Source organism: Canis aureus, chromosome 13 (genome assembly GCF_053574225.1).
Source record: "Canis aureus isolate CA01 chromosome 13, VMU_Caureus_v.1.0, whole genome shotgun sequence".
Lineage (NCBI taxonomy): Eukaryota > Metazoa > Chordata > Mammalia > Carnivora > Canidae > Canis > Canis aureus.
This window is the reverse complement of record NC_135623.1, coordinates 21,127,559-21,143,459: the sequence shown is the minus strand read 5'-3', so window position 1 is coordinate 21,143,459 and position 15,901 is coordinate 21,127,559. Positions and strand designations below refer to the sequence as shown.

The 15,901-nt window shown below is 37.8% G+C and overlaps 1 protein-coding gene across 11 annotated transcripts in view; it reads left to right on the top strand.

The window, feature by feature from the left end:
• Positions 1 to 15,901, top strand: part of MAST2 (microtubule associated serine/threonine kinase 2) — a 205,196-nt gene that overhangs the window by 17,040 nt on the left and 172,255 nt on the right. For all 11 annotated transcript variants that reach the window (XM_077845129.1, XM_077845136.1, XM_077845135.1 and 8 more), the window contains exon 2: positions 12,056 to 12,203. In XM_077845129.1, the coding sequence (XP_077701255.1) occupies positions 12,056 to 12,203 (148 nt within the window). The remainder of the gene's footprint in view (positions 1 to 12,055; positions 12,204 to 15,901) is intronic.

Here is a 15,901-nt window from a genome sequence, read left to right as displayed (position 1 = left end):
CTAACTGCTAAAGGGCTGGGAAATATCTAGTTGTGCCCAAGAGGAAGGTGGATCATGTTTGGTCAATAAGTAGCTAGTCCTTGCTCCAGGCTTCAAACCCCAATATAGTCCTTAACTAGAACTGCATAGAAATACTCCTATTGTGGGTATAGATAGCCTAGGATAGTAGTCTCCTTTCATTTCTTGTAGGTCTACAGAATTTTCAGTAATAACCATTTTGAATGCAAGTAAAAGCCTTTTTCCAACAACATCTAGGAAATCTGGAAAAGCTTGTTTTTCTCTGCTTCTAGCAGAACTAGTCACTGGCAACCCTTGTACTCTTTTAGTCTTCGTGGCTAGTGAAAGCTGTCCTCAGGCTTTTCTTACTTTGTGGGCAGGCTATGTGGAAGAGGAAAAAAGCCAGAAGGAAGCGAAAGAGATGTCAGAGAGAAAGGTGACTGGGTCTCAGCTGTTCTCACTTTAATAGGCTCCTGGAAGGTAGCATGGCCCTAGAGAGCCCACTTCCACATATTCTTTGACTTTTTAAGTTACGATAATATAGACCTAACATAAAATTTGTGACATTTAATACATTCAAATGTTGTGGAATCATTACCACTATCTAATTCCAGAACATTTTTATTACCCCAGTAGGAAATCTTCTACCTATTAAATTAGTTACTCCTCATTTCTTCCTCCCCCCAGTCTTTGGCAAACACTAATCTGTTCTCTATTACTATGGACTCTGGACATTTCATATGAATAGAATCATATAATATGTGGCTTTTTGTGTCTGGCTTCTTCCACTCAACACAATGTTTTTGGGATTTAGCCATCTACTAGCATGTATCAGTTCCTCATTTCTTTTTATGACCGAGTAGATTTCATTTTATGGATGTACAATTTTTTTGTCATCAATTGACGGACATTTGTTTTTTTTCTACCTTTTGGTGTTTGAGATGAACTACTATGAACATTTGTGTATAACTGTTTGAATACTGTTTTTTCCAGTTTTTTTGTTATATGGACAGAAGTGGTAATTTTATGTTTAAACTTATGAGAAATTGCCAAACTGTTTTTCATCATGGCTGTACCATTTTAACATGGCTACTGGCAATGTATAAGAGTTCCAGTTTGTCCATGACCTAACAGTTGTTATTTTGCATTAAAAAAATTTTTTAGCCATCCTTGTGGACGTAAGTGATCTCATTGTGCTTTTTATTTATTATTTATTATTTTTATTTTTTTTGAATATTTTATTTATTTGACAGAGTGAGCACAAGCAGGGGGGGAGTGGCAGACAGAGGGAGAGGGAGATGCCCCCAGCTAAGCAGGGAGCCCAACCTGGGCCTCAATCCCAGGACCCTGGGATCATGACTTTAGCTAAAGGCAGATGCCCAACCGAGCCACCAAGGCACCCTTCATTGTGCTTTTTAAAAATTAGAATTTTTTCTTTTAATTTTTAGATTTTATTTGTTTATTCATGAGAGATAGAGAGAGAGGCAGAGACATAGGCAGAGGGAGAAGCATGCTCCCTGGGAGGAGCCCAATCCCACGACCTGAGCCAAAGGCAAATGCTCAACCACTCAGCTGCCCAGGCCTCCCGAAAAAATTTTAAATTTAAAAATTTTTATTTTAATTTTTAAATTTTTAAAAGATTTTAAGTAACCTTTACACCCAACATGGGCTTGAACTTACAACTCTGAAATCAAGAACCACATGTTCCACTTACTGAGCCAGCCAAGTGTCTCTCATTGTGCCTGCTTATTTACATACATCTATATGTATGTATGAATGAATGTATAAATGTATGCATTTTTTAAAAAATTTTTATTTATTTATGATAGTCACAGAGAGAGAGAGAGAGAGAGAGGGAGGGGCAGAGACAGAAGCAGGCTCCATTCCGGGAGCCCGACGTGGGATTCGATCCCGGGTCTCCAGGATCGCGCCCTGGGCCAAAGGCAGGCGCTAAACCGCTGCGCCACCCAGGGATCCCTGAATGTATGCATTTAATTTTACACCCTATGTGTGGCCAAAACTCATGACCCTGAGATAAAGAGTCTCCTGCTTTTCTGACTGAGCCAGCCAGGTGCTTCTCATTGTGCTTTTGATTTGCATCTCCCTATAGGTTAATGATATTGAGCATCTTTTTATGTGCTTATTGACCGTTTGTATATCTTTGTTATAGAAATGTTGATTCAAGTTCTTTGCCTATTTTTAAATTCAGTTATTTGTTGTTGAGATGCAGGAGTTTCATTAATTTTTTTTTTTAGTTTCATTAATTTTTAAGAGCTATCTAACATTCCTTTGAATAAATGATAGTTTATCCATTCTCATAATAATGGACCCTTAGGTTATTTTCATTTTCCCTATTACAGTGCTTCAGTAAATATCCTTGTACTTATCTCCTTGTGTGTATGTGCAAGAGTTTCTCTTATTGGATGTTATTGCACAATTGCTTTCTACAGTGATTATACCAACTTGTACTTTGGCCAGTGATGTTTCTCTCTGTCTTTGCCAACTTTTGGTGTTATAAGGTTATTACTTTTTGTAATCTGTTAGGTTTAGATGGTATGTCAGTGTTTTAAACATATTTTCCTAATTGCTATTGAATTATATTTATTATTTGAATGTTCCCTTATATTATTTATTATTTGGATTTTTTTGTCTTGTGACTTTCTTACTCATATACTTTCTTGTTTTTCTTATACACTGTTTTTAAAAATTTTTTTCTTATCGTTATGAGTTTTTTATTAATGTCATGGAGACATTATATAGAAAAAAAGCATATATGGAGAAAAAGCATGCTTTGGACGAGGTTTGAATTCTCTCAGGAGCTTAGTAAGTTTGAATATGAAATAAGGATAAGAATGTCTATTTTGCAATTTTGTTTTTGTTGTTAAATCAAGATTTAGAATTTCTCATTTGTTTTGGATCGGTTTCTGTTTTTTTATTGTGCTTGTTTTTTTTGTCACTGTTCTAGCTTTATGTGTAGCAGAATATTTCCTTTTGTAGCAGGCCACTTGTTTTATGATTTTATTTTCTTCTTTTTTTTTTCTTTTTAGCTATTTTATTGTAATATAAAGCAAATACAGAAAAATACTCCAAATGTATAACCACAACCCAAGTCAAGAAAAACAATTTTGGGCAGTTCGGGTGGCTCAGCGGTTTAGCGCTCAGGGCTTGATCCTGGCAACCGAGTTCAAGTCCCAAGTCAGGCTCCCTGCATGGAGCCTGCTTCTCCCTCTACCTGTGTGTCTGCCTCTCTCTGTCTCTTATGAATAAATAAATAAAATCTTTAATTAAAAAAAAATTTTGCCAGCCATTCTAGAAATTCCTGCCCCTGTATGCCATCTCAACCACAGCCCCCACCTTCCCTCTAAAAAATCACCGTCCTGACTTAAAAAGTAATAATTTCCTTGTAAGTTTGCATCTAAAACATTACAATTTAGTCTTGCCTGTTTTAAAAAACTAGCTATGGAAAATCTTTTTTTAATCTGTAGGTTTCCCTTCCATCTCTTCCTTTTTCCTTAAAATTTTTGTTTTGAAAAACCACTGGGCATTTACCCTATAAATGTTTACTCTATAAACTATAGAGTTTCCCACAGTCTAGCTTTCATACTTAACAGTGCATTTCAAAACGTTTCTGTGTCCTTTGTATTTCTTGCAAATTATAGTTAGATGCCGAGGCTTCGTTAGCCTTAAATTCAATTCCTTTGGCAAGGTTATAGATGACTGTGTGGTCTTTCAACAGGAGGCATGTAATTAATATCTGCTGCTTGCTCTTTGATTTTAGTAGTTCTTGATACCCTGTGCCAGTATTCAGTAATTGAAAGTTGCAAAACGGTGATATAATTCTGTCATTTTGTTTTCAATCACTAGCTGGAATAATATTTTAAGAAGATGCTTCTCTTCACCTAGTGTTTAGTTCCCAGTAGTATAGTTGCATGTAAGAAAGGCTTGATTCTTTCCTTTTGAATTTATCTGGCTTTAAGATAATGGATTGGTTCCCTGTCATCTTCAGAAAGTGACCAGTTAATTATTTTCTTATTATCACTGTGATTATGCACTTAAAGGTATTTGGGTTTCATTCTTTTTATTTTTTTTTATTTTTTTAATTTATTCATGATAGTCACAGAGAGAGAGAGAGAGAGAGAGAGAGAGGCAGAGACACAGGCAGAGGGAGAAGCAGGCTCCATGCACCGGGAGCCCAACGTGGGATTCGATCCCGGGTCTCCAGGATCGCGCCCTGGGCCAAAGGCAGGCGCCAAACCGCTGCGCCACCCAGGGATCCCGGTATTTGGGTTTCAAACCATATATAATGTGCTCTTGTACTAATTTAAGCTCACATTGTCCTGTTGTCTAAAGAGTGTCTTCAAAATTGTTCCTTAGTCTTTCGGACCTGATCCTGATAGTTTTTTTTTTTTTTTTTTTTCAAGATTTACTTATTGATTTGAGAGAGAGAAAGAGCACGTATGAGCAGTGAGGAGGGGCAGAGGGATAGGGAGAGAACCTGATTCCCCTCTGAGCATGGGCACGGCTCAATCTCAGGACCCTGAGATCATAACCTGAGCTCAAAGAGTTGGTTACTTAATCCACTGAGCCGCCCAGGCACCCCTTACCCTAGTAGTTTTGATAGTTGCAATCTATGTGTCAGGCTCATTTTCCATCTTAGACTTGGTATTAGCTGTTTTTCTAAGAACTGATCTTTTTCTTTTTCTCTTTTTCTTTCTCTTTCTCTTTTCTTTTTCTTTTTTTTTTCTTTTTCTTTTTCTTAGCTCAACACAGGGCTTGGACTTACCTGAGATCAAGACCTGAGCTGAGATCAAGAGTCAGTCGCTTGGGGATCCCTGGGTGGCTCAGCGATTTAGCACCTTCCTTCAGCCTAGGGTGTGATTTTGGAGTCCTGGGATGGAGTCCCATGTTGGGCTCCTGCATGGAGCCTGCTTCTCCCTCTGCCTGTGTCTCTGCCTTTCTCTCTCTCTCTCTCTCTCATGAGTAAATAAAAATCTTAAAAAAAAGAAGTCAGTTGCTTAACTGAGCCACCCAAGTGCCCACAGAGATATTTTAAAAAATATAATCTCTTGTATATGTATTAGTATTTGTTCTCTTCCATACCAAGAATCCTGTTCCCAAAGACTCAGGGGGTGAAAGAATGGAATATTGGGGAATGTCATCAAAAAGATATGCCTGCCAATTGACCTATGAGCTGGGCCTGGGATCTGGGAGGCTCCTTGCCCATGTGGGTTCTACTTGCCTTCCTGCTCCCAGAGGCTGCTTCAAGAACATAGCCTTGAGTTAGTGATGTAGTGTTGAAAACACCTGCATGGTATATGTGACTGCACCTAGTTAAGGCTTCTTCTATAAACCAAGATCTGAAGGGTACATGTGGGGGATCCATTTTTCTTCCTGTTCCCCAAGACAAGTCTCCTATGTAAGTTCACTTTGCTTGTTAATACTGCCAGTTACCAACTTGGAGTTGTCTGTCTCTTTCTTCTGCTTCTCCCTGCCCTCTGAGTACAGGGACCAGTTTCAGATTACTCCCTGTGAGAGGGTTTCAAACTAACAATTAGAATATCCAGGGATGGGCAGCCCAGGTGGCTCAGCAGTTTAGTGCTGCCTTCAGCCCAGGGCCTGATCCTGAAGACCCGGGATCGAGTCCCATGACAGGCTCCCTGCATGGAGCCTGCTTCTCCCTCTGCTTGTGTCTCTGCTTCTCTCTCTCTGTGTCTCTCATGAATGAATAAATAAATAAAATCTTAAAAAAAAAATCCAGGGATTATTCATTTGCTTTGTAATATGTTAAATATGTAAGTCTCTAATGGCATTACTAATATACTATCACCAGTAATGATCAATAAGAACTGTTAAATTTTTTTGTATAAGCTATCTCTACCTTGCCGCTTCCATTTTGTGGTTGACCTATATATATCCTTTCACTTTTTAAAATTTGTTTTATTTTTATTTTTTAAAAGATTTTATTTATTTATTCATGAGAGAGACACACACACACAGAGGCAGAGACACAGGCCGAGGGAGAAGCAGGCTCCAAGCAGGGAGCCCAATTTGGGACTCTATCCTGGGACTCCAGGATCACGCCCTGGGCCGAAGGCAGGTGCTAAACCGCTGAGCCACCCAGGGATCCCCTATATATCCTTTTAAATAATATAGCCAGTATGTACTGTAGTACAGTACATCCCTTTAATGTACATTCTACAAATGACTGCATATTTATTGCTAATCACCATGTTGATATCACTCTAGTTATTTTGATTGTATGAATCTTCTCTAGTAGAATCCTTAGGAAGGGCCTATTGGATAATATTCTGAGTTATTTTATGTTAATAACAGTTTGCAGGATGCCTGGGTGGCTCAGCGGTTGACTGCCTTCAGCTCAGGGCATGATCCCAGGGTCTGGGGATTGAGTCCTGCATCGGGCTCTCTGCAAGGAGCCTGCTTCTTCTGCCTATGTCTCTGCCCCTCTCTCTCTGTGTCTCATGAATAAATAAAATCTTAAAAAAAACAAGAGTTTGCCTGTGCCCTTTACCCTGAAGATTAGTTATCCTGGATATGAACTTGGCTCACATTGTCTTTCCTTGAGTATCTTATATATGCGATGCTATTTTTCTTTCATGCATTGCTTTTCTGATTTTCTTTCACTTATACAATTTGAGCATATTTAAGATAGCCATTTAAAGTTTACTACTAGATCTAATGCTGGGCTTCCTCAGGCATGGTTTTTGTTAATTTATTTTGATTCTTTGAATGGGGCGTACTTACTCATTTCTTTGTAGGTCTTGTGATTTTTTTTGTTGTTGTTGAAAAATGAGCATTTGAATTTTGGTAACTCTGGAAATCACCTTCTCCCCTTTCTCTAGAGTTTGTTGCTTTTTGATTGTTGAAGGCTGTAATTGTTCATTGTTCATTTTGATTGTTGAAGGCTGTTGCGTTTTCCCAACTTTTATTTTGCAGTAATTATATTCCTTGCACTGTGTGATACTGAAGTCTCTGTTCCTTACCTTGTGTTTTTTTTTTTTTTGTTTTTTTGTTACCTGTTTTGATGGAGATTTTTTTGATCACCAGGAGCTAAACAAACAAACAAACAAACAAACTTCCTAGAGGGTCTTTGCAGATGGACTTTGTGCCTCGCCAGACTAGAGATCAGCTGAGATGAAAGCTTAAAGTCTTTTTAAATCTTTCTTGAGTGTGCATTTTGCCTTGGGCTTTCTATTTTTTTTTTAAGTTTATTTATTTAATCTCTACGCCCAGCATGGGGCTCAAACTCGTGACCTTGAGATCAAAAGGCATTCTTTTACAACTGAGCCAGCCAGGCGTCCCTGCCTTGGGTTTCCTAAATTATCAAATATAATAATAATATAATATATAATAAATATTAAAAATATACAGGTATTTTTAATTGTCCTAATTTTCCAAAGAAACTTTCTCCATTTCCTCCCGCCTTCTGTTTTCCCACCATGAGCAGATTCTGAGTTAATGACATAAAGGTGTGTCTTGTGTCAGCCCTTCAGGTAGCCCCAGATAAGTTAGAACAGTTATAAACAATAATTGCAAATAAGGTCTGTTGTGCTCCTGGAACCAGAGACCAGTTTCCTACCCTGGGAACACCAGCTGACATCTGCAGACCATATCGAGAAATGAGTGGGTGGGCAAGGGCAAGTAAAAATGCCACAAAGCTTTCCTAGTATTATTTTAAAAAATGATTTATTGATTAATTTAATGAAGAGAGAGAGCGCGTGCAATTGCTCATACACAAGCAGGGTGGAGGGGCAGAGGGAGACAGAGGGGAGAGAGAATCTACAGCTGACTCCCTGCTGAGCTTGGAACCCGAAGTGGGGCTGGATCCCAGGACTCTGAGATCATGACCTGAGCTGAAACCAAGAACCCAACACCCAACCAAAAGAGCCGACCAAGCACCCCACTTTCCTACTATTTTTAAGTTGACTTCTTTGATTCAGTATTTTCTTGGGCTGTAAACCTTTGACTTATTATCCAGAATTGTGACAAAGGTGGTTCTAACACTTTGTTTTTCAATTGTTTCTATGGGGGGGAGATATTGGCTTACAGCTGTGGGTTTTTGTTTTTATTATTTATTTATCTATTTATCTATCTATTTATTGACTGCTGACATTACCTCTCATTTGATTTTTTTTTACCTCTCATTTTATTTTAATTTTTGTTTCCCTATTGATAAATGATGTTGAGGATGGTTTCATATGTTCATTTGCAATAGTTGCCTCTTGTGGAACTGTCTATTCAGTCTTTTGCTCATGTTTTCTATTGCCTTATGTGTTTTCTTATTATTCAATTGTGAAAGATCTTTCTATATACTGAATGCCCATCCTTTCTTGCATGTGTTTTGCAAATATTTTTTACTTGTGTTTGATTTGTTTTCATTTCTTAACAGTATCTTTTCATGAGTAGTAGTTTTTAAATTTGATGAAGTATAATTTATAAATTTGTTCTCTTTATTTATTTATTTTTTTAATTTTTTATTTATTTATTTATGATAGTCACAGAGAGAGAGAGAGAGAGAGGCAGAGACACAGGCAGAGGGAGAAGCAGGCTCCATGCACCGGGAGCCTGATGTGGGATTCGATCCCGGGTCTCCAGGATCGCGCCAAACCGCTGCGCCACCCAGGGATCCCTAAATTTGTTCTCTTTAAACTTGTATTTTGTATCTTCTCTAAAAACTCTAAAAGTAAAAATTTTCTGATTTTTTTTTTTTTTAAGATTTTATTTATTTATTTGACAGAGCGAGCACAAGCAGGGGGAAAAGCAGAGGGAGAGGGAGAAGCAGGTTCTGCTGAACAGGGAGGGAGCCTGACGCTGGACTTGATCCCAGGACTTTTGGGATCATGACCTGAGCCAAAGGCAGATGCTCAAGGTGCTCCTACTCTTTTCTTTCTACTCTTTTCTTTTTTTTTATCTTCTATGTTTTCTTTGCTGTTGAGTTTAATAAGTTCTTTATAGATCTTGGATACTAGCCCTTTATCTGATACGTCATTTGCAAATATCTTCTTCCATTCTGTAGGTTATCTTTTAGTTTTGTTGACTGTATCTTTTGCTGTGCAAAAGCTTCTTATCTTGATGAAGTCCCAATAGTTCATTTTTGCTTTGGTTTCTCTTGCCTTCGTGGATGTATCTTGCAAGAAGTTACTGTGGCCAAGTTCCAAAAGGGTGTTGCCTGTGTTCTCCTCTAGGATTTTGATGGAATCTTTTGTCACATTTAGATCTTTCATCCATTTTGAGTTTATCTTTGTGTACGGTGCAAGAGAGTGGTCTAGTTTCATTCTTCTGCATGTGGATGTCCAATTTTCCCAGCACCATTTATTGAAGAGACTGTCTTTCTTCTAGTGGATAGTCTTTCCTCCTTTTTCGAATATTAGTTGACCATAGAGTTGAGGGCCCATTTCTGGATTCTCTATTTTGTTCCATTGATCTATGTGTCTGTTTTTGTCCCAGTACCACACTGTCTTGATGACCACAGCTTTGTAGTACAACCTGAAACCTGGCATTGTGATGCCCCCAGATATGGTTTTCTTTTTTAATATTCCCCTGGCTGTTCGGGGTCTTTTCTGATTCCACACAAATCTTAAAATAATTTATTCCAACTCTCTGAAGAAAGTCCATGGTATTTTCATAGGGATTGCATTAAACGTGTATATTGCCCTGTGTAACATTGACATTTTCACAATATTAATTCTTCCAATCCATGAGCATGGAATATTTTCCCATCTCTTTGTGTCTTCCTCAGTTTCTTTCAGAAGTGTTCTGTAGTTTTTAGGGTATAGATCCTTTACCTCTTTGGTTAGGTTTATTCCTAGGTATCTTATGCTTTTGGGTGCAATTGTAAATGGGATTGGCTCCTTAATTTCTCTTTCTTCAGTCTCATTGTTAGTGTATAGAAATGCCACTGACTTCTGGGCATTGATTTTGTATCCTGCCACACTGCCAAATTGCTGTATCAGTTCTAGCAATCTTGGGGTGGAGTCTTTTGGGTTTTCTTTGTAGAGTATCATGTCATCAGCGAAGAGGGAGAGTTTGACTTCTTCTTTGCCAATTTGAATGCCTTTTATTTCTTTTTGTTGTCTGATTGCTGAGGCTAGGACTTCTAGTACTATGTTGAATAGCAGTGGTGAGAGTGGACATCCCTGTCTTGTTCCTGATCTTAGGGGAAAGGCTCCAGTGTTTCCCCATGAGAATTATATTTGCTGTGGGCTTTTCGTAGATGGCTGCCTTCTTTTTGTATTAGCTATAGCTTCCAGTTCTCCATCCTCCCTCCTCACTTCTGTTATAGTTATCTTAATACATCATTTGCTTTAATGTTACAATGCCTAAATATCCCCCTTTATCATTTTATCCATTTACTACTAATTAAAAAAATACTGTTTCCTTGTCTCTTCTGTGATTTTTCTTTAACTTTTTTTCTATGTTTGGGCAATTATTTATTTTTAAAAAAATATTTATTTAGTCATTCATTCATTCATTCATTCATTCATTCATGATAGATGTAGAGAAAGAGAGAGGCAGAGACACAGGAGGAGGGAGAAGCAGGCTCCACGCCAGCAGCCTGACACGGGACTCGATCCCGGGACTCCAGGATCGTGCCCTGGGCCAAAGGCAGGCGCCAAACTGCTGAGTCAACCAGGGATCCCTGTTTGGGCATTTATAAATTATATTCTGGATAGCCACCACCAGCCAATATTAGTACTTTCCCATGTTTGTGAGCCTACCAATCTCAGTGTGTGACCTTGGGGAGGTTAAAAAAAAAAAAAAAAAAATCTTACAGAGGTTGGCATTTTCCCAGTTTTTTTCCCCTTGTGGGGGTTCCCCCCACCATGGCTTTTACAAGTTACTTGAGTCTTGTTCTTCAAATGACAGGTAGCATAGATTTTAGGTATTTCTTCTGTTTTTCGTTTTGTCTTTTTTTTTTTTTTTTTAAGATTTTATTTATTTATTCATGAGAGACCCAGAGAGAGAGAGAGAGAGAGAGAGAGTCAGAGACGCAGGCAGAGGGAGAAGAAGCAGGCCCTATGCAAGAAGCCCGACATGGGACTCGATTCTGGGTCTCCAGGATCACACCCTGGGCTAAAGGTGGCACTAAACCGCTAAGCCACCAGGGCTGCCCTCGTTTTGTCTTTGAGCTGTCCATATTACTTTGATGTGCTACTTCTCTGTTTTAGCTTTCTTCATTGAAATATGAAAGATATGTCTCATTTGCCTTAATTTTTTTTCCAAAATAGTTTTTTTTTTTTTTTAATGCTTCCAATTAGGTGAATGTTTGCTTCACAGTATCTGAATCTTGATGATATATTGGACACTGCTTACTGAGTAAAGAGGAGCAGGCATTGGGATGGAGTGGGATGTAATGGATTAAAATAAAGGCAAAGGGAGGCCTTGCCCGTGTTTCATATTGTCTGTGTTTTCTCTGTGCTTTTTCATTGAAATGTATTTAGCTCCTATTGTAGACCTATAAAGAGAACTCTACATTTTATTTTAGCGTTAGAAGCATTTCTAACTTTGTATAGCAGGTAAAGGGAGGTCTGCTATTTATTTTTAAAAACCAAAATATGTTTTTCTTTACTGCTTATAGGAAGAGTGAATAGAAGGAGAAAAGTAAATTAACATCACTAGACACATACTCATTATGGAGAAAGATGTCTTTTTTACTTTTTTTTTTTTTGAGTGAGAAAGAGAGAGGGAGAGGGTTGGGGGGGAGGGGTAGAAGAAAAGAGTACAGAGCTTGACTTGGGGCTTGCTCCCACAACCCTGAGATCAGGACCTGAATTGAAACTTGAGTTGGACGCTCAACAGACTGAAGCATCCAGGTGCCCCTTTGGCATTTTATAATTAGTGTCCCACAGCTTACGTAGCATACACAAACAGCTTTTACTAAGAAATATGTTTCTAGCTTTAGCTGTTAAGCAGAAAGTATAAAAGGCTGTCATTTTTTAAACTGCAATGAGTGTTGTAGATGTGTTTAATATATAAAATCCTTACACTTTCAGAAAAAGACATTACAGATTTATATTTTGCCTTTTTTTTTTTTTTTAAGGATGTGATAGCTGGACTTAGTCCCCTGCTTTTCAGGAAGCTCAGTAATCCTGACATAGTTTCATCCACTGGAAAAGCTAAACTCCAACGACAACTTAGTCAGGATGACTGTAAGTTGCGGAGAGGAAGCCTGGCTAGTTCACTGTCAGGTAAGTAATTTTGTTTCTTAAGAAATGCATGACAACGTTGTCAATATTTAAGGGTATATCAGCTGACTAGGCATATTGATGGTTTCTTCTCTGGTGGTAGTTTTGTATGAATAACTTATGGAGAAAGCCAGCTTCCTGACTTTACTACCTCCTCATGACATCTCTGGTATCTAGCTCCTGAACCTGCTAGATATTTCCTAGTTGATCACTATCACTGGTTATTCTCTTTGAATTTGACTTTTGCTCTCTGCCTCACTTCTGTGGACTTCACATCCTTTGCTTCTTTTGGTTTTCTTTTTTCCATTTTCAAAAATCTATTCCAAGGCCTGCAGTGCCTGTCCACCCTATCCATAGAAAAGTCTTTAAAAAATTCAAGCGGAGGGACAGCTGGGTGGCTCAGCAGTTGAGCTTCGCCTTTGGCTCAGGTTGTGATCCCGAGATCCGGGATCGAGTCCCACATTGAGTTCCCTGAATGGAGACTGCTTCTCCCTCTGCCTCTCTCTCTCTCTCTCTTTCTCTCTCTGTCTCTCATGAATAAAGAAAATCTTTAAAAAAATTCAAGGGGAAAAAAATGATACTAGGAAGTCATGGTCCAAATAGGAAACAAAACATGACATAATTTTAAGTAATCAATAGAATATTAAAAAAGAGTCCATTTGACCTCACCTAAAAATATTAGGTTAGTAGAGAAGAATATAATCCTCCTGTACTCCTTGGAAGTTTTAAATTTCTTTTTATTTTTTTTCCCTTTTCAGGGCCATTCCCTTGGCTCTGTCTTTCCAGTCTTTTATTGGAATTATTTTGCCAGGCATGTATTTAATCACATAGAACCATTTTTTGTTTCCATAGTGTTCTGTTCTTCTTCTTGTTTTTACTTTTAAAGTTTTTTTCTTTTTTTAAAATTTATTCATTTGAGAGAGCGACAGAGCTATCACAAGCAGAGGGAGAGGCAGAGGGAGAAGCAGACTCCCTGGTGAGCTGGGAGCCTGATGTGGGGCTTGATCCTCTGAACTGGAGATCATGACCTGAGCTGAAGGCAAACACTTAACCGTCTGAGCTACCCCATATGCCCATATTCTGTTTTTCTTTTAAGGATGTATTACCTTATTAATATTGTATGGGTGAATAAAATTTTGACTTTTGTATTAAAAAATTTTTTTTATGTTTTCTTTTGTTCCTGAATCAACTCTTTCTTTTGAGCACTTAATAACTAGAATCCATTGCTTTGCTCTGAGGTGCCAAATCCCTTCTCTCCTATGAGGTAATTGGCTATTGGCTCCTGGGAGATACAGTGTGGAAATGTGGTTGTGTTTGAGTCTCTATAGATTTTCAGTTAATCCGATTCAGCCTTACATCTTAACTTGATGTTCTCTTTGGTATCTTGCATTTCTGAGTATTGATGAACTGATATTAGATTTTGCTGGGTAGCCTGCTATCTCATTTAACTGCTATTTAACTTCAACCTCCTATGTGCTTATGATACCTTGTGTCTTTCTTTGCCCAGTTTCATTGGTTATGACTCACCTGTTTTAGATTTTTCCCAAATTTTGTTCATCTCCTCAGTCAATCCTCCCTCCCTCATTATAGCCTTTGTTTGTTTATTTTACTTCTTTATTCTGATTTATTGTCCTGGGTGACAAAAGATAAAAGTATGTGCTCAATCAGCCATCTTTTTATTTATTTTTATTTTATTTATTTTTTAAAAGATTTATTTATTTATTCATGAGAGATACAGAGAGAGAGAGAGAGAGAGAAAGAGAGGGGCAGAGACAAGCAGAGGGAGAAGCAGGCTCTTCGTAGGAGCCGGATGTGGGACTTGATCCTGGACCCTGGGATCACGACCTGAGCCAGACGCTCAACCGCTGAGCCACCCAGGTGTTCCAATCAACCATCTTTTTAATTGGGAATATTTTATACATTAGCCTCTTGAGTCATTGTAAGAATAATTAGAATTTTTAAGTTTTTTTTTTCTGAGTTATTTCTTTACTAAACTAGTTTCTCCATTTGTTCATATTGTTCCTTCTGTCTTATGTAGTTTGTTTTCCTCAAATTCTCAGTAATCCTTGGTATACACTTCAACCCTAGACTAGTGTGTGTTCAAATGGGTTTCTTTTTGTGTAAGCCTCAAAAAGTGTGTAAGCCTCTTTCTCCAGCAAGCCCTTATTTTGAAGGGAGATAGAGATGTGATACTAGCCTTTGTGTATATGGATAGGGTAAGTCAAGGAGCTAGCTTTCCTCTAGGGTATATAAGATGAGGAGTGGGCAGGTGATTTGGAGAACTTGGCAGCATTTGCAGAAGGAAAGCAGATAGGCAATCTCTACCCTGGCCTTAATGTAAGTTTTGAGGAAAGAACTATTCTTATTTTTTGTAGAGGGTTTTATGGGAAGTCTTTTTGGTAAAGCATACTTTTGCGAACAGACTTGAAAGATAACTAGATTTTTTTAAAAAATTGCATTTTTCTGATTAAAAAAGTAAACATGTCAATAATAAAAAATCTGAGTTCAAAGACATACATTATGTCAAAGTGCAGAGTTCTTTTTTTAATTTTTTAAAAATTTTTAATTATTTATTTATTTTTTATTTTTTTAATTTTTAAATTTTATTTATTTTTATTTTTTTAAAGTGCAGAGTTCTTAATCTTTACTTTCTCTGTCTCCCTTTCTCTAATCATTTATATGTACTTCATTATACTTAAATATACATTAGGAAATTTGTGTAAATATATACAGACTTTTTTATTTTAAAAATCAAAATTGGAATCATATGCCATACACTTCTTTTCTGCTTTCTTTACTCAACTAGAAATGTTGCATGTTTTTGTCTTGACTAAATTTTGAGCTTTATTCTTCTTCTTCTTATTATTAACGGGTTCAGTATTTCATTATGTGGAGATACTATAATTTCTTTAAATTATAATAAACATCTTATTTTTTATTCTGGTGAGCATTGCTAAAGGGAGCATTTTGGTCTATTAATTTTTCATTATACTACATTCCTACAGGTGGAGTGTTGGGTACAAACATATTCAAATTAAAATTTTAGTAAGTTTTGCTAAATTGCCTTACAAATAATTTGTATCACATTTTGTTTGCAATAAAAGGTTATGTTGTAGCAAAAACAAAACTAAAAGCTTTTGCTCACACCTTTATAAGAATGAGTATTTCCATGTTGAATAGGATTTGCCAGGAAGAGGAAAGGTTTTCAAGCGAATTGGGTGATCAGGATAAATTCAGGTGAAAATGCAGGGCATGATATTGAAGTTGATTGAGCAAATGGGTGGGGGAAGGTGTTGAAGGAGATGAAGTCAGGAAGATAATCTGGATTTATGGAAGATCTCTTTAGTTTTTTAAAAGTTTAGCTAATTATTATTTTTTAAAGACTTGTTTATTTATTCATGATAGAGAGAGAGAGAGAGAGAGAGAGAGAGAGAGAGAGGCAGAGACACAGGAGGAGGGAGAAGCAGGCTCCATGCCGGGAGCCTGACACGGGACTCAATCCCAGGACTCCAGGATCGCGTCCTGGGCCAAAGGCAGGCGCTAAATCGCTGAACCACCCAGGGATCCCCCCCCTTCTTTTTATAAATTTATTTTTTATTAGTGTTCAATTTGCCAACATACAGAATAACACCCAGTGCTCATCCTATCAAGTGCCCCCCTCAGTGCCCGTCACCCAGTCACCCCCACCGCCTGCCCACCTC